Here is a 19,899-nt window from a genome sequence, read left to right on the forward strand (position 1 = left end):
AACCATGTACTTGATCTTCATATTTCCTAACAGAAAATAATAATAAATAAATCATATTTCCTAACACAGAAAATGATTAATAAACGAATAGCATGCTTGTTGATTCCAATACATATACTCAAGATACACGCCCCATGTAAAACAATCTACATGAATTGGTGTAACTGCTTCAACCAGTTTGTCATGGGAGCGAGTTCTGTGGACAGCCAGCTTTCGTGGGCCGGTGTCGTTGATGCCAGCTAATCTTTTCACTGTTGTAACAGTAGTTGTTTGTCCTGCCTCGTTCTGTCTTTCATGTGACAGCGTGTTTCAGGAGGTAGACACGGCCACTCTTGGTTATTGAAGCAAGTGTAGTCAGGCACTTTCATACATACACATACATGTGCATGTAGGCACACACATTCATATACCTATGTGTGTGCATGTGGACACACACACACACATGCATGCATACACGCACACACAGACACACAGAAGGTGCAAAAGCACACAAAACCACAAAAGTATCTACACCCAAATTCTCTCTCTCTTTCTCTCTCTACATATAGATATGTGCATAGGTAGATATATAGATACATAGTGCACAAGCAGACGAATGTGTGTACCTGCATGCACACATGCAGAGACTTGGCATAAACTGATTCCTGCTGTCTGTGAACAGACAAATAAGTGTGTATGTGTGTGTTATATGATGTGCCCCGTCTGTAGGTTTTTTATGGCTGTCTTTTGTCTGTTTTTGTTTTGCTCTTATACTGTTTCACATTCCACATTAATGCAGGTTTGAAAAGCTATTAAAAATTTGTAAAAAAAAAGAAAAGAAAATTGTTTTTATTTTGCACTTATCCTATTTCACGTTCCATGTTCGTACAGGTTTTAAAAGCTTTTAGTAAATTGTAAAAAAGACACAAAAAAGATATGCCATATGTCTATAGAAGATGACACAAAATGTCATTTTCTGTTGTTGTTTTTATTTTGGCTCTCTGCTGAAAAAATAATTTTGGATTGTTTCAATAGTTAATTTTTTTTTAAGAGAAAAAAATCAGCAGTGGAATTTTATGAGGAATTTATGTTCATAAATGAAATAATAATTAAAAAAAAAAAAAAGAAAAAAAAAAAAAAAACCAATCAGAAAAGATATCTCCATCTGAAATGGCAGTTCGCTTCTTTATAACAGACAGTGATTTATTTTAGGGGCACAAGTCAGCACTCGTAATACTGAGCCTTTCATTTGTGGTATCAGATGTGATTGTTTCATTTTTTCCCCCCTTTCGTGATTCAAATCAGAGCTATGTTTTAAAAGTATTTGAGGTTAAAAACCTGTACGAAGGATGCAGTGAAGCAAACGCTATGTATGTCAAGGTGGTTGAGGTGTGTGTGTTGTCAAGGTGACATGGGTCTGTGTGATATTTCAGGGGGTGATGAGCCGATCCTGTCCTACGAGGCTGTGGTTCAGCAGGAGTGTAAGTACATGTTTTACTCTTCGCATATGCTCCCCTTCTCAAATCTCTGGTGCTGTTCTAAAGTCATATCACACGTACATTAGGTTATTTAACTCATTCAGCCCTGCACCCAAGCAATACCCTGGCATAAAAATCTGTTTGATTAAAATGGTGCACATGATCTTGCGTATGCATGATCCGCAAACAAAGGGAAATATTTTACACTGTATTTCCTGCTGCGTCCCCACATGTCAGTTTGGAGGAAAAAAACTTTTGATTTCAGTTTTTGTTCTTCATTTTTCAGCAGCATCAGTATGGCAGGGGCACCTGCTGAGGCTGTAAACACCTTGGGGTTGAATGGGTTAAGTCTTAGGTGACATTTCTTCTGCTGAGGCTGTAAACACCTTGGGGTTGAATGGGTTAAGTCTTAGGTGACATTTCAGACATTTCAAAACTGGAACTAAATGTCGGACAGTAGTAGAATTTTGTGTTGTGAAATGCTTTGGAAGTGAGAAGATGAAGAAGAAAATGGAAGTGATTTTGAACGCTTTGAACTGAGATAGTTTTTGTACTCAGGACACACTACTTAACTTCACACCTGTCACAGGATATAGGATGTACATTTCAGTTTGTACTGTGTTCCTGCTGGATGTATATGTAGCATGTCCAAAACAACAACAACACACAACACACACACACACACACACACACACACACACACACACAAATGTTACACTAAAAAGTATCTGTTAGAGTTAAGTATATCTGTGCTATGGTGAAGTATATTTGTTACAATGAAGTATATATGTGTTGCAGTGAAGTCTGTCTGTTAAGTGAAGTGTATGTGTGTTACACTGAAGTGTATGTGTGTTACAGTAAAGTGTATGTGTGTTACAGTGAAGTACACACGACCAGTGATCATCCTGGGACCACTGAAGGACCGCATCAATGATGACCTCATCTCCGAGTTTCCTGACAAGTTTGGCAGCTGTATTCCTCGTAAGTTCCCCATGTCGCAACCCTCAGTATAGATCCTGCTGTTCTGAAATGACTGAGGGATGTTTTACCTCCCCCTGTCACAGTCCACAGACCTTTTAGAAACTGGTGTTCCGAAACAGTTTGTGGATGCTTTGCCTCAACATTGATAGTTTTACTAATCAGTCATAGATTACCAGACCCATAGTTTTACAAATCAGTGATAGAGAACCAGACCTTTTTTTTTTTTTTTTTTTTTTTTACTGTTCAGTGATAGAGTACCAGTCCCATAGTTTTACTGATCAGTGATAGAGTACCAGACCCATAGTTTTACTAATCAGTGAAAAATTACCAGACCTATAGTTTTACTAATCAGAGATAGAGAACCAGACCTATAATTTTACTAATAAGTCATAGAGAACCAGACCCATAGTTTTACTAATCAGTGAAAAATTACCAGACCTATAGTTTTACTAATCAGTGATAGAGTACCAGACCCATAGTTTTACTAATTGGTGATAGAGAACCAGACCCATAGTTTTACTAATTGGTGATAGAGAACCAGACCCACAGTTTTACTAATTGGTGATAGAGAACCAGACCCATAGTTTTGACCCATAGTTTTACTAATCAGTAATAGAGTACCAGACCCATAGTTTTACTAATCAGTAATAGAGTACCAGACCCATAGTTTTACTAATCAGTGATAGAGTACCAGACCCATAGTTTTACTAATCAGTAATAGAGTACCAGACCCATAGTTTTACTAATCAGTGATAGAGTACCAGACCCATAGTTTTACTAATCAGTAATAGAGTACCAGACCCATAGTTTTACTAATCAGTGATAGAGTACCAGACCCATAGTTTTACTAATCAGTGATAGAGTACCAGACCCATAGTTTTACTAATCAGTGATAGAGTACCAGGCCCATAGTTTTACTAATCAGTAATAGAGTACCAGACCCATAGTTTTACTAATCAGTGATAGAGTACCAGACCCATAGTTTTACTAATCAGGAATAGAGAACCAGACCCATAGTTTTACTAATTGGTGATAGAGAACCAGACCCATAGTTTTACTAATTGGTGATAGAGTACCAGACCCATAGTTTTACTAATTAGTGATAGAGTACTGTTAGAATACTGGTAGCCAGAGTTCACTGCTTTTAAGAGATGGGGGAAGAGAAGGGAGAGGGTTTGTGCACGGGACATTTCCAATCACATACTGTGCGCTCGAAAGCAAATTGCTGATCTGGGGTTGTTGTTTTTTTGTTTTTTTTGTTATTTGTCTTTTCTTTTGATTTCAGATAGGTCAGCTTCATTCATCATTCTTAACTCTCTTAGGTGCAGGTTTTCAAGACCAAAACAAATTTGTGTAACAAAGAGAGCGGGCGTGAAAGTGTTGAATGTGACCAACTCAGGAAGCGTTGTGTGGGAAGGTTGCCTGTAGCTGTCTAGCTTTGTTACAGTGTGAAAAACGGTCCTTTTAACATGAGCCCTTGATGTTAACTAAAGTCGCCCATGGTGGTGAAAGATTTAAAGTTGTATCCTGCGTGTGTGTGTGTGTGTGAGACAGATACGACACGGGAGCGACGGCCTAACGAGGAGGACGGACGTGACTACCACTTTGTGTCGTCACGGGAACAGATGGAGCATGACATCCAGAACCACCTGTTCATCGAGGCGGGCGTCTACAACGACAACCTGTACGGCACCAGTGTGGCCTCGGTCAAGGAGGTGGCAGAACAGGTAGGCGCAGTCACAGGCTGGGGGTTCGCTTCTTTGTTGGGAAGAATCGAGAGCTGACTGGTTTTTTTTTTTTTTTTTTTTTGGCCCTTGTGTGTGTATCTGTAGGGGACTGACAACTTCACAGAATGGACAGTAAAACCATTCACAGAGACCAGGATCCAGGCTTTGACATAGAGCCGACAGACCTGGAGGAATCTGGTGAATAGTTCTTCTGTGCGGCGCCCAGTGACTTCACAGAATTGAGAGAGAAGAAGTCATTTTTAGTAATCTTATACCCTTTTTTTGTTGGATGTTTTCATTTGTTAATATTGTTGTGCAATACCCTATTGTCTTAACATGAGTATGTGAGTGGGGGGGTGGGGGGTGGGGGGGTTAGTATATCGTCAGCTATTGGGAATTCTTATTTGACTAGTTTTAATCTCTTCTTATGTTGCGCATGATTTTATGCCAGTGTTTACAATGAGCCTGTGATTGCACAACTTAATTTCCATGTGGATTAATAAAGTGTTTTTGATTGATTGATTGATTGAAGAGTATACGTTTTGAGTCTGTCAGACGCATGCTATAGAGTCTGTTTTGCAGTGCTCCTCTATCTGTGTGTTGTTGCTCTGTGGGGTCCACTTTTTCTTTGTTGACTCACTTGTGTAAACAAAGTGAGTCTATGTTTTAACCCGGTGTTCGGTTGTCTGTGTGTGTCCGTGTGTCTGTGTGTCCGTGGTAAACTTTAACATTGACATTCTCTCTGCAAATACTTTGTCAGTTGACACCAAATTTGGCATAAAAATAGGAAAAATTCAGTTCTTTCCAGTCATCTTAACAATATTGCATCTCTGGGATGGGCACAAAAAAATAAAAAAGAAGCCTAATTATATGCAAACTGCATTTACTGTTATATTTATATTTTTTGCTAAGCATGGAGTTTTTATTTATTTTGCAAACGTTTTGGTGCAGATAGTAAAAAAGGGAAATTACTCTGTAATTAATGCTAGGGGACTTAATTTATCACAAGTGAGTCTTGAAGGCCTTGCCTCTCTTGTTTTTTTTCAAGGGGGCACACAGATCCAACACTACCTTCATGAAACATGGTGTCCAAAACTGACAGATGTGGTTGAGGCAGAGTTTGAAGACAGGGACTAAATAAGCAGTGCACATTTTTATGTGGGTTTGCTTTGTGCCTTGTGAAGCGTGGGTCTGTGAGAATCACAAAGTCAGAATGGGAGGTGCCCTTGGCACGATGTGTTTATTGATTTATTAACAGATTAAGCAGGACAACAGAAAAATGTACAAAAGAGTTCACACATGGAATTTAAGGATAACACGAAAAATTGTACGTTAAAAAAGAAGGGGAAAAAACCCCTTACTTTTTAAAGACAGAATGGCTTTAGGAGACTCATAACGCGAGTGAATTTTAATGGACAGACAAGAAGACAGTGATTTAAATTGGCAAGGTGTGAATATGGTGAGCATGCAGATGAAGAGGTGGGGCCCAGTTAATGAAGGAGGGAGTGGTGTATGTGTGTGTACAGGGCCGGCACTGTATCCTGGACGTCAGTGGTAACGCCATCAAACGACTGCAAGTGGCTGGCCTTTACCCCATCGCAATCTTCATCAAACCCAAGTCACCCGAATCCATCATGTGTGTACATCTTCAAAGGGCTTCAAACTTCTCTGTGTGTCTCACTTTGTCTGCTTTCTCTTTCTTTTCCTGGGAAAGGGAATGTGTCTGCTTTCTCTTTCTTTTCCTGGGAAAGGGAATGTGTAACGCTATGTACAGAACAGTGTATTCAGAAAGTCATGTGGTGTGATAATGAACAGAAACACTATGTACAGTACAGTGTATTCAGAAAGTCATGCTCTGTGACAGGGACATGAACAAGAGAATCACAGAGGAGCAGGCCAGGAAGACGTACGAGAGAGCCTCTAAACTGGAGCAAGACTTCGGGGAGTACTTCACAGGTAAGGCCTCCATTTCGGAGCAACACTTCGGGCCTTGTGTGTGTCTGTGTCTCTGTCTCTGTCTCTGTCTGTGTTTTTATTAGTAAAAATTACTTTGATTGTGCCAGTTTGTTTTTATCCAGGTTAGTTTTATACAGGGTGACCGAAAAGTCTGGATTCCGTTCGTTCTTTCGTTTAACGTCTTTTCATTGTAAGTGATATTAGTTTGGAATCCATGATTTCTTTCGTTTTCATTTTCTTTACAGATTGATGAAGGTGTTTTTGAATGAGGAGGAATGTGTTGAAGTTTTAAGGGAATGGCGGTATGGACTGGATCATTGAAAAAGGAAGAAAAAAGAGAAGAAATAAATAACAAAAAGTGGGGCTGAATTTTGAACATGTTCCATAAATATGTTACAAAAAAATATTCATACTTATGATTATTCCAGACTTATTAGACACTCTGTAGTTTGAGGGTATGTGGAGATAGTATGTTTTGTTTTGTTTTTGTTTTTTTACACTGTATTGTGACCCTGTGATTTAACTGGGCCACTAACGTTACATTTTTGTGTGGCAGTCTGTGGGCACTATTCATTTTCCTGAAACCACTAATTTCTCCCTTTTTTTCCATTAACCCTTTCACTGCCAGCAAAATCAGATTCAAGTGAAATCTATTTGCCAGGGTTTATTCACAAAAAATGTGTATATATTTTCAAAAAATTCTGTGCTCTTTGTTATTGGAGAAAGACCCATAAAAGTGTATATTTTCTGAAAGGTAAATGAATAAATAATACAAAAAACATAATGTTTTCCCATTTTATATATTTTCAGTGACATGCTCTTGTTTTGAAATCAGTGTTTTGTTTTTTGTCACATTTTCAACATTAGTCAGGTAATTTGCTCTAAAATATCATATTTTCTGGACAAATGGATAATACCTGCACACACACACATTATACTAGGACAACCAGAATAAAAAAAGAGATACACAATGCATTGTGACCTCTCCAAGTCATAATATGGATGTTGGGCCACGCCCCCGCGGTCTCCATCCCCCTCTTCTTCACCCCTCTCACACATGGTCGCTTACCCATTTCTCATTAGATCGCGTTGGCTGAATGCCAAGAAAATCGCTCACGCTGTGTCCTGCTAAAAATTCACTTTAGTCACTTTCTGTCGTCTGCTGCAGCTGTAAAGTCAGCATCACTCACTGATAGTCGTATCTTGGCCAGTCTCTTCATTACTCCCTTTATTTTCTATCAAATCATCCTACGAAAGTTCATCACTGTCTTCTCCTTTGAATTCACACTTCAATTCTTTCTGTGCATCAGTCTTGGTTGATATAGTGCACCACAATCACGTCTTGAGCACGGAGTCTGACATTTTGTTGAGCAAGTGAGAAGAGGAGCCAGGCAAACACCGCGGCAGTAACCCAACCAAAACGTTAAAATAAAGGACTGCCTCATGACGTAGATGGGGTTTCTAGCTATGAATAGAATCTAGAAAGATTCCCCAAGCTAAAGCTACCAGTATTTTTGTCAACGAACTCAGTGCAAACCAGGGAAAAGTCAGAATATTTCGATGATGACTTATCTCGTCATTGTGGCAGTGAAGCGTACATGCTTGCGCTGACGAGTTATCTACATCATATAGGCAGCCTAGGGGTTAAGATTGGGTTTTTTTTTTAGCTCGTGTTAAAGTGTAATCCAGCTTGTTCTGTTACTAATTCTATCCATGACGAGGGCCAGCTGATGCGTAAGGAACAGGTGTTAAGATCAAGGGGAAAATATGGCCTCATGGTCTGAAAATTGACACAGATGTAACACATTGTTGGTGTGTGCTACATGCACAGCAGTGGTACACAGACGTGACACATTTATGTGTGTTGTACAGTGGTGGTACACAGACGCAACAGATTGCTGGTGTGTGCTACCTGTATAGAGCTAACACATTGTAGTTATGTGTGTGCTGTACAGCGGTGGTACACAGCCGTAACATGTTTTGATGTCTGTGTTGAACACTGGTGGTACATAGACGCAACACGTTTTGATGTCTGTGTTGTTAAGCAATGGTACACAGACGCAACGTAACACATTTTGATGTGTGTGACGCACAGCGGCGGTACACAGACGTAACACGTTTTGATGTGTGTGTCACACAGCGGTGGTTCACAGACGTAACACGTTTTGATGTGCGTGTCACACAGCGGTGGTGCACAGACGTAACACGTTTTGATGTGTGTGTCACACAGCGGTGGTGCAGGGCGACACGGGTGATGAGATCTACGGCAAGGTGAAGGAAGTGATCCGTGACCAGTCGGGGCCCACCATCTGGGTACCAGCCAAGGACAGACTGTGAGACCTACCTGCCTGCCACCCCTCTCACTCCCTCCATCTCTCCACAGAACACCCACTCACTGCCGCCCTCCACCCCCCACCCACCTCCACCTTGCTAGATGACTGGGTGTGTGTGTGAAGGAGTGTGTGCCAGTCAGTACGAGTGAGAACAGCGGTGGAAGGGGGTCCCTAGGAGTGGTGGTGGTGGTGGTGGGGAGGCAGTGTGTGTGTGTGTTCACAGCAGTGGTTGCCATGTGCCCAGGGACAGCAGAGGAGCACTCACAAAACAAGGCGGGCAGACTGGTGTCAGTGGTCCCCACCCCCACTGGAGAAAGTACGCCATCGACATGTTGTACTGACCACAAACACCTGACCAGTCAGCTGCCTTTTTTGCCCTGGGTCCAGCCTGAGAGACGGGGAGGACATGGGAAGCGGAAGGGGGGTTTGGGGGTCGGGGGGGATGGGGGGGGGCGCTGTATGCTATGGACATTCTGGTCCTCCTCCTCCTCCAACACACACTGTACATTTATTAACGTGGGAAGTCGTGTCAGGCTGACCCAGGCTGGAGGGAAGCATACGTACACAGCCAGCCTTGTCGAGAGACGCAGTTTTTACTGACTGACCATTGTGCAGGATGATGATGATGATGATGATAACGGCAGCCACTGGGGGGTGGGAGGGAGTAGGTGGTGAGGGGGCTGACCACAGTGGACATCCTTGCCAGGGGGTGGGGTGTTCGGGAGCTGAGGGTGAATGTCCTTCCCTCCCTCCCTGCCCTTGAAGGATGCTTTAAAAAAGGAAAAAAAAAAAAAAATTTCATTGTCATCATCGTTGTTGCCGCCACGTGTGTATAACTGTCCAGATTCAAAATATCAACAGTTTTTCCGGCTGTCCCCATCCTCCCTCCCTCCCTACCCACCTTTTCTTCCCCCTTGTCTGGTGTGTGTGTGCGTGTTATTCTGTCCCCATGCTGTTCATCACTCCCCTCCTTTCACGGACTCTGCTGTCTGTCTGTCTTGCCAGATCCCACAATGTGATGTTAATGTGTGATCAGTCTGTCCCTCCTCCTGACCCTCGGTCTTGTCTGTTACAGTGATATCACAGTGTCCCTACTTGTGACCCTCGGTCTTGTCTGTTACAGTGATATCACAGTGTCCCTACTTGTGACCCTCGGTCTTGTCTGTTACAGTGATATCACAGTGTCCCTACTTGTGACCCTGCTCTTTCTTAAATTGTCCCTGCTTGCTTTTTTTTTTTTTTAGAGAGAGATAGAATGCCAAGTCTTTATTTTCCAGGGGATTTGAACCGGTCAGCAACCCGCAGCCTCTTACAACAATCCACAAAAACCAGACATATACAAACCAACACAATAAAAAAAAAAAAAGGGGGGGGGCATGGTAGAAAGAACGCCCACAGAAAGAGCCTTTTTTTATTTTCCATGAGATTCGAACCTGCATCGGGCACCCGGCAACCTTTGCTATAAGAGGAACGAACCAGTGACCCTACTCTTTGTTACACTGTTCCATTGAGTGTATCTACATCTTGTCTGTTACAGTGTTACACTGTCCCATTGTGTGTATCTACATCTTGTCTGTTACAGTGTTACTGTCCCATTGTGTGTATCTACATCTTGTCTGTTACACTGTCCCATTGTGTGTATCTACATCTTGTCTGTTACAGTGTTACACTGTCCCATTGAGTGTATCTACATCTTGTCTGTTACAGTGTTACACTGTCCCATTGTGTGTATCTACATCTTGTCTGTTACAGTGTTACACTGTCCCATTGTGTGCCCCTATATTTTGTCTGTAAGAGTGTTACACTGTCCCATTGTATGCCCTTCCATTTTGTCTGTAACAGTGTTACACTGTCCCATTGTGTGTCCTTCCATTTTGTCTGTAACAGTGTTACACTGTCCCATTGTGTGCCCTTCCATCTTGTCTGTAACAGTGTTACACTGTCCCATTGTGTGCCCTTCCATCTTGTCTGTTACAGTGTTACACTGTCCCATTGTGTGTCCCAACAGCTTGTCTGTTACAGTGTTAACTGTCCCATTGTGTGCCCCAACATGTCTGTCACAGTGTTACACTGTCCCATTGTGTGCCCCAGCATCATGTCTGTCACAGTGTTACACTGTCCCATTGTGTGCCCCAACATCTTGTCTGTAACAGTGTTACACTGTCCCATTGGTGCCCCAACATCTTGTCTGTTACAGTGTTACACTGTCCCATTGTGTGCCCCAACATCTTGTCTGTCACAGTGTTACACTGTCCCATTGTGTGCCCCAACTTCTTGTCTGTTACAGTGTTACACTGTCCCATTGTGTGCCCCAACATCTTGTCTGTTACAGTGTTACACTGTCCCATTGTGTGCCCCAACATCTTGTCTGTTACAGTGTTACACTGTCCCATTGTGTGCCCCAACATCTTGTCTGTCACAGTGTTACACTGTCCCATTGTGTGCCCCAACATCTTGTCTGTTACAGTGTTACACTGTCCCATTGTGTGCCCCAACTTCTTGTCTGTTACAGTGTTACACTGTCCCATTGTGTGCCCCAACATCTTGTCTGTTACAGTGTTGTTCATCTGTTCCCCCCTTGCGCATGTCATACTTTCTCCTCAACATATCACCACTTTAACAGATCCAGTTTACACACCACATTAGTATAGCAGAATGGTATCGTAAGACACAGTTTGCATCCGCAATACATGTACAGTTTGACAACAATCTGCATTTTGGCATTTGCATAACATGTGCCGTGCAGTAACAATCTGCAAGGGTATTTCTAACAAGCAAACAACACAAAAAATAAATAAACATAGAATGAATAACACACAGAATGTGACACTTCAGTTCTTAACTCACTGTCCGTAATGCCAGTTGGGTGTCATGGATCACAGGGAACATCAGAGGTATAACAGACCAGCTGAGTCAAGGGTAAGTGTTACATTGTCCATTTGTGTGTAACACTGAAACAGACAAGATATAGGAACACACAAAGGGATAATGTAACACTCTGTGTGTGTGTGTGTGTTCCTGTATCTAGTCCGTTACAGTGTTACATTGTCCCTTTGTGTTCCTACAGCCTTTCCTGTTACATTGTCCTTACATCCCAGTTACTGTTTCCTTCAGTGTGTCTCTCTAATCCTGTTACGTTGTCACCACATGTGACCGACCTTACACCCTTGTCAGTTGGTTTTAGCGTCGTCCTTCCGTATGATCCCAACTCTGTGTGAACTGGTGTTACATCAGTGTTAACATTTTTGCCATGCACCCCTGCATCTTTTTGTCCATTTCCGCGTTACACATTGTTACTCACGTCATGGCCTGATGTCAAGGACACCTGTACAGACTTGAAACCTGTGTCAGTTTATGCACGTCAGATATCATGGGCTGTACTCGGCACTATGTGATAATGTTGGGATGGTAATGGTCATTGGCTCACTACGTGTGTACCTGTTTGTACATGAATAGTCAGGTTGTGTAGAGCTGTCCTTAGATTACGTACTCCATGTCCACAGTAGAGCATCATTGGGAAAGAGGTGTGTGTGTGTGGACCTGCTGTGTCCTGTGCCCCCCCACCCCACACCCCTCCAGCTCCCACTTCCTCCAATGGGCAGGACAGGGGGTTAGAAAGGGGGATGTATCCAGTTTTTTCACGCACCCTCTGTCGTCAGGGGTGGGTTGTGTCAGGGGCTGTGTATTCTGCAGGGGCATGGCACAGTGTGTTTTTATTTTTATTTGTAATGGTTGTGAATGATGTTGTGAACAGATGTTAAAGGAATCTGACCAAGTGGTTGTTTTAATCAAGCGATGTGATTGTAAGGGAACACAGTTTGTGAGTGTGAAGCTGAAGGAAGCTGGCCTCATCTGACATCAGGATGAAAGTCCCAGTTTTACTTGTACATAATGCTTCATTACGTTTATGTATTCAGTAGCTCACTAGATGCATATATATTATAAATATATATATATATATAGGTCACTAGATGGCCACATTAGTGTTGTGTGCATTATATTTGTAAAAAATGTCCTTGATAAAAATGTACTGACAGTTGTGCAGTGCAGGTATCTCAGCATTCCGTGGTTTGTAAAAAAAAAAATAATAATAAAAAAAATGCAAAAAAAGATTGAAAATATTTTAAAAAAACAAAAATTTCCTTCATTGCCAAGAGCCGTCACTGAAGGTAGGAGAGTCCAAACTGCAGCAAAAGATTTGTCCACAGCACACAGCCTGTGGTTTGACTTAACAGGTTTGATCCCTTTGTCCACCCCAACCCCTCTCGCCCCCCTGGCTCCCTCCTCCTCCAAGTGTGGCTGTGCCCCAGTACCTCTGTGGACCATCAGGTGGATGTCTTCACCCTCACTGCCAGACCCTGTGTCCCTGTTCCTCCCCCTGTCACAGACATCGTTCAGTGGATGTGCTGTGTTACAGTGACAGTCACCCGTGACAGAACGACACGTTGCTCTTGTGTCGTGTTGAAAGTCGCTGCGAGTCAACCTGCTGATGTCAGGGGCTTATAATCCACCTCTTTTCCTTTTTAATCCCCAGGGAAGGCTTCTTCACGTTGAAGAGGACAATATCTATGTGTGCACATCATCATATATAAATCCAGACAGTGGGAAATAAAATGGTAGTTGACATTGAGCCCTCCCTGGGCAGTAGTATTGATCACGCTGTGACTAATTATCTGTGTAATATATACCATACAGCATGTTGCAGAAGTCTACTCTTTTAAAAAAAATCTTTTACAAGTTTTAGACAGCAGGTCTGTGCACATCAGGTTCTACATGTGTGAATTCTTTTTTTTATCTCACCTTTTAACACTTGTTCAGTTGTTGACACAGATTCAATCAAAAGCTTTGTTACTCAAAATACAATGTACTTGCTTGTGCAAAAGTCAAACAGGCTTTTCAGATTACATACACACAGATGATTGGGAATACTATTCCAGCCTGTGTTCATAAACTCAACTGCTGTGTTTTTTGCTGAATTTTTCACCTTTGTGCATGGATGGATAGATTGAAGTGGGGACAGGTCTGGGATCTGCATGTGTTAGAGGTGACAACTCAACTCCTCTTGTTTTCTGTGCGCCTTTCCTCTCTTGTTGTGTTTCCTTCGTGGTTCCTTTGCTCATCGTGACGGTTTTGAGGAGTGGACAAGTTGAACAGGATGCGTTTTGTATTTCCAGTAGTGACCCTCCCGACCAACAGACATCATTGGGGTCATGCTCATGTCATCAGTCATTGTGCATGTCATCTGTTGACAGATCAGATGGCTCCTTTTTAAATGCATGTGAGTTTCTTTTCCTCTTTTTTTTTCCTTTTTTTTTCTAAAGGGGTGGGGGGGGGGGTTACATGAGTTGGTGAAGGGAAGAGACTGACTGCAGTGAGGATGAATGAAAGAGACTTTCATACTTTTTTCATACCTATACACACACGTATATATATATATATATATATATACATGTATACATAAGCGCCAAGAATGGTTTCATTGAAGTGGGTTAACAGTCAGTGTCCTGTTTTCCCTGCCCCTTGTTGCTCTCCCAACAGCCCTTGTAACCCGACCGTTGTAGCGACTCTGTCTCCCTGTGTCCTGTGCCCGGCTCGTGGTATCAACTGTAACCATGTGCTGTCATGGCATCGACTGTTACCATGTGCTGTCATGGCATCGACTGTAACTATGTGCTCTCATGACATGTAACCAGAATTCAACTGATGATGTGATCGGGATGAACCATTAACTCTCGATATCAATTATTCATAATAAAAATGACATCAAAAAGAAGTGAAGTGTGTGTGAATTACATGCGTGTGTGTGTGTGTTAGTTTGTGTTTTTAGGGAAAAAGGAGGAAGCCACTGGAAATCAAACTTGCCTGGCATCCATTTCATTACATGATCTCTGGCTAACAAATCTGCATGGCTAAACTGTGCAGCACAGAATAAAATAAACACTGTATTCATCACAAAAACAGTCGAGATCAATATGTCACAAATCAGTTTTACAAAAAAACATTGTGTTCATCACAAAAACATTCAAAATGAACATGCCATAGATCAGCTTTACATTATTCGAACCAAACTTTTGCCTTCTTTGGCCTGTCAGAGAGGTGTGGAACTGGGGTGCATTCTGATTGCAATTATTTGACAACAACCAGCTGAGTTATCACCAAAAACAGAAAGATGGCGGTGATGCAGACAGGGGAAGAAGTCAACAAAACAAAAATCCGTGATCACACTTGTGATGCTTGTGGGGATTTCTGGAGAGGAGTCTAGCATCTATATTTCCATCATGGTTTTGTGGCCTTACTCATTATTTGCATGGCTGGGATTTGCTAGCTCCTGAGAAGGCTAAAAGTGAAAAGTTGTAGTCTGCTGCAAAAACACAGAGTACTATTCCCATAATTTTATCCTCTTTTATCTAAGTCCTTTACTTTCTGTCAAGGCATTTCTACTCGAGGCATCCCCCACGTGGCAGAGTTACCAATATGCTGATTGTGGCTGTCAGAGGATGATGATAATCACAAGCAACACTCACTCACTCTTCCTCTGGAATTGTGGGCTGCAGCTGCCAGGTTCACTTATGTACAAATTCACACGAGATATCCAACACATCCCTCGCCTTCCTAGATATCAACATTAACGTCCAGTCTCTTCAGACCTAAGTACATTACAAGCCCACAGATTCCCATTCCAACTTAATGTACTCTTCAGGCCACCTGCACTATGAAAAAAAGCATACGATACTCACAATACCTACAGTTCCTTCGACCATGCAGCGATGACAATGACTTCGTCAGAGAGACTGCAACTATGAGCACCCACTTCAGAGCTAGAGGCTACCCAGTAAACCTGATGGAACAAGCCCCAAAGCAAGCACAGTCCATTCCAACATCCCAGGCTGTTGCTCCCAAAGATACCAGTGCCTCTGATGCAGAAAACCGTTACGTCTTCACCCTGACCTACCATCCACACAACCTTCCCGTTAGAGACATTCCATACCAGAACTTCAATATCCTACAAGATGATCCAGCACTGAAAGAGATCTTCAGACAACCCACTATGGCTACATATAAAAGAAACAAGAACCTAGGAGACCACTTGGTACAATCTGCCTTCCATCCTACACACCCCACATCCCGATCAGATAGCCAAGATGAACAGGATATTCATCCATGATCGACGGATGCCTACTACTACTACTACTACAGACTACCGCAGACTCCTCCACATCACGTGGCAGGACGAAGTCCCCAACACGGAAGTCCTGGAACGAGCTGGCCTTTGCAGCGTCTACACCCTCTTGCAGAAAGCCCAAGCCAGGTGGGCTGGACACGTGGTCAGAATGCCACAGTCGATTGCCTAAGCAGCTGCTGTACGGAAACTGTCAGTGTCAGGGCAAGCGCGTAGTTGCAGAGCAGAAGCAAAAAAAAAAAAAAAAAAAAAAAAAAGACTGCCTCAAAGCGTCCTTCATGGACCTGGGCGTCTACATCAGTACGTGGGAGACGCTTGCTCTGGACCGTCCAGCTTGGTGCAGCAAAATCACCACAGGAGCCCGTGCAGCTGAAGCCAGGCGCATCACCGAGGCGCTACGGAAAGCGTCAGTGCTGTGCGCAAGGCCCGAGCAGCATCTACTGCCACGACAGCACCCATTCACTGGTGTCCCACATGTGGGCGAGCCTTCAGGGCCCGGACTGGCCTCATCAGTCACCTCTGGACCCACAGCCACCGATCTTCCATCTGATATTTGAAGTCATGGTCATCTTCGAATCCGAAGGACGAACATTACTACTGCTTAAGGTGGTCGAATGTGTCAGCCTGCACGCGCGGGTCTGTCATGGTCTGTTAGCATAATGTAGCCCCCATTCAATGGTCAACTAATAAATCCTGAAACATCAGCAGTCATTCTATGGACTGTCAGCTTGGGCCTCTGAACATGAATGACAGTCTGTCAGTGACGAAACTTTCTCAGTTCTGCCTCGTCGGCACGTTTCACTGTCACTGTCATCATTCTCTATGTGTCAGGAAAATGAAAAACCATTTTCGCTTTATCCGAGTTCACTTAACAGCCAATTCGGTTAAATCCTAGGACTGAGAGGGGCGTAAAATTACTTGCACCCCGTGTCTGTTCTGCCGGAAATTGTAATATTTGTATGCAGGAAATCGGAGCTCCCGGAGAGAAAACGGGATGACAGTGATTTTTACGCCCCTCTTCTAGGACTTAACCGCCAGTTCTTAAAAACCGTAAGACTGCGTTAACAAATTTCCCTATTCGTTTCATGGGGCGAATGGAGAAGTAGGTGAGTGGAGAGGAAGGGGGGAAGGAGGAAAAGGGAAAAGGGAGCATGTGAAGGAGTTGCCCAGCCATATTTACGGTACAGTACAACAGGCTCTTTCTGTTTCCTCCAAGAACAAAAGAACGGCACGGCGCGGTGGACGTAACTCAGCGAGGCTGTCAGTCACTTGGGCGACATGAAAGAGGCAAAGAGAACGTTTACGGTCCCTGCCGGGCTGGCGCTAGAGTTATCCCCCGTCACGGGACGGACATTGAGGAGTGATGGACAGGCGGAGCATCACTGGCTTTGCCCACGTTTTTCTGAAGTCAACCGGGACGCGTCGCACGAGGTCACACAGGTGATGTCCCCAGCCGCCAAGTTTGATGTCAGCCTCTTTTGGGGGGTTATATATATATATCGTTGTAGTTAATCATGCAGTTGACACCGCCCTTTCCCTTCACAAATATTTACATCCCTTTTCAAAAACTACCATTTGCATGCACTTCTCCCAAAAGCAAGACATCTAGAACGATTGTGATTCAATGCACGCTGACTGATCTAAAGTACAAGTGGGAAACTTACCTTCGCAGTGACAACACGTACGTTGCAGCGTTGCTAATCCAGCCGGTCAAAAACTGTCGGTAGACTCCATTTAAGTGGCTTGAAGTCCTGTTGTGTGTAAGCAGATGTGCTAAGAACAAAATAATTATTGTACAGGTCCCCATACTCAGACGCTGGGACTGAGGTTTGACTGACTAAAATCCCTGTCTCCCTTCAGTAGATATTTCATAAGGATCTGTGTGGCAAATCACCTTCTTCTTCTGCGTTCACTCGTATGCACACGAGTGGGCTTTTACGTGTATGACTGTTTTTACCCCGCCATGTAGGCAGCCATACTCCGTTTTCGGGGGTGTGCATGCTGGGTATGTTCTTGTTTCCATAACCCACCGAACGCTGACATGGATTACAGGATCTTTAACGTGCGTATTTGATCTTCTGCTTGCATATACACACGAAGGGGGTTCAGGCACTAGCAGGTCTGCACATATGTTGACCTGGGAGATTGTAAAAATCTCCACCCTTTACCCACCACGCGCCGTCACCGTGATTCGAACCCGGGACCCTCAGATTGACAGTCCAACGCTTTAACCACTCGGCTATTGCGCCCGTCGGGCAAATCACCGAAATGTTGGCATTGTACCTTTCCCTTGCTTCTTTCGGTAATGTTCGAACATATCGAATGTTGTTTTGACGAAAATTTGTCTTTCCTGGCATTATACAAAACGATCAGCAACACAGGGTTCGAAGGCAACACACAGCCAGAGTCTGTTTCTATAGGCCCAAGATGGCGGAAGCGTCCGGTTGCCGGGTGTGATGCGCACGCAAGTTTTCACAACCCATACTGAAACTGAAACAGTATCTGGTATCCAGCACGCGGTGTGTGTGTGTGTGTGTGTGTGTGTGTGTGTAAAGTATACCAATGATTGCATTTACAATGAAAAGTCAAATGGAATACGTATTTGTTGTGTCGTGTCGTGGTCCAAGCTCTCAAATACGACACACACACACACACACACATTACACACACATTACACACACACACACACACGTTACAGGCACAGTACACACATACACACACACATACTGTGTCACGCACACACACAGAGACACACATATTGCAGGCACAGACACACACACACACACACACACTGTGTCACACACACACACACACGCATATATTGCAGACACAGACATACAGTACACACACACACACACACACACACACACACACACACGAAACTGGATAAAGAATTCCTTTCTCACAGTCTTTTCTCAACATAACGTAAGATATCAACAGCAAGTAAAATCAACACTCTACATAAAAGACATACAACGTTTACGACCTTCAGTTTTCACAGTCATGGAACTGAGCGTGTGCTTCAGAACCTCTTTCCTAGGAGGCTCCCCAAAGTCCAGATTGAGTGAATGTAAATTACATATGTACATTTCCCGCCAGTTGTGTCAGTCGTTGTTTTATAGCTCGTGCATAATGTCCATGTCTTGGCGTGCTGTGGAATTCTGATATTTCTATGTACTGGTTAAAGCGTCGCTCCATGGTATCCTTGTTCTTTTCATGTTTTTTTCTTCTTATGTCTTCTTCTTCTTCTTCTTCGTTCGTGGGCTGCAGCTCCCACGTTCACTCGTATGTACACGAGTGGGCTTTTACGTTTTATGACCGTTTTTACCCCCACCATGTAAGCAGCCATACTCCGTTTTTTCGGGGGTCATGTTTTCTGAAAAGCTGAATCCAGGTAGCGTTCGTATGAGCGTGTGCATAATAACTTTTGATTTTACAACAGGCTCGAACACAAATCCAATAAATACACGCGCACGCGCACGCAAAAACACATACACGCGCGCGCGCATGCACGCACGCACGCACACACACACACACACACACGTTATTACGGAAAAAGCAAATGCTATATTGGGACATGTCATTATAGTTGTGTGTGTGTGTGTGTGTGTGTGTGTGTGTGTGTGTGTGTTTCTGGCTAGTGGACGGGTCGTGGTAGGGGAGGGCATTATTTACAAGGAGGCATTGAAAATAGAGAAGGTACTTATGGTGGTTGCATAAGTACATTTATTTGTCTTCACTAAAAGTGTTCCTTATTACATGATTGATGTGGGCACATGGAAGTCAGAGGACGGGTGCTCGGATTGTTCATTTCTTTTTATTTTCATTTGTGTTTCAGTATGCTATGTTTTTCTTACCTGAGTGGTTTCCTTTAACTCACTCAGTACGGCCAGTCCTCTCTTCTCTACACAGACCCCTCGGATGTCCAGTGGGTGTCTTTGTGTTCAGTATAAGAGCCTTCCGCTTGCAATATTTTGATGATGGTAATTGGGGTGAAACGCTGTTAACGTCGTCTCTTTCGCCGTTCGTATGGAAAGAGTTAACCTGATGATCCCCCCTCTCCCGTCCCCCCAACCCCCCACAACATTGTTTGCAAACACGAGTCAAAAACGTTACAACCAGCATGTCCTGACAAGATTTTTTTTCATTTTTTCTAAAATCAACTCATCTCAGTTCAGTTCAACTAAAGTAAACGAAACTATGACAAATTAATGAAAGGTAAACAGAAAGACAGAGAGAGACAGACAAAGACAGAGGCAGAGAGA

The 19,899-nt window shown here is 43.3% G+C and overlaps 1 protein-coding gene across 1 annotated transcript in view; it reads left to right on the plus strand.

Annotated features, from left to right (window-relative positions):
* The window catches only part of LOC143289239 (disks large homolog 1-like), a 155,081-nt gene extending 140,855 nt beyond the window's left edge, over window positions 1-14,226 (plus strand). Inside the window, exons 19-24 of the mRNA XM_076598217.1 lie at window positions 1,413-1,460; window positions 2,337-2,438; window positions 3,993-4,165; window positions 5,692-5,801; window positions 6,030-6,121; window positions 8,352-14,226. Of these exons, the coding sequence (XP_076454332.1) occupies window positions 1,413-1,460; window positions 2,337-2,438; window positions 3,993-4,165; window positions 5,692-5,801; window positions 6,030-6,121; window positions 8,352-8,458 (632 nt within the window). The 3' untranslated portion in view covers window positions 8,459-14,226. The remainder of the gene's footprint in view (window positions 1-1,412; window positions 1,461-2,336; window positions 2,439-3,992; window positions 4,166-5,691; window positions 5,802-6,029; window positions 6,122-8,351) is intronic.
* The last annotated feature ends 5,673 nt before the right edge of the window (window positions 14,227-19,899 follow it).

This window comes from Babylonia areolata, chromosome 13 (assembly GCF_041734735.1).
Source record: "Babylonia areolata isolate BAREFJ2019XMU chromosome 13, ASM4173473v1, whole genome shotgun sequence".
In the NCBI taxonomy this organism is placed as follows: domain Eukaryota; kingdom Metazoa; phylum Mollusca; class Gastropoda; order Neogastropoda; family Buccinidae; genus Babylonia; species Babylonia areolata.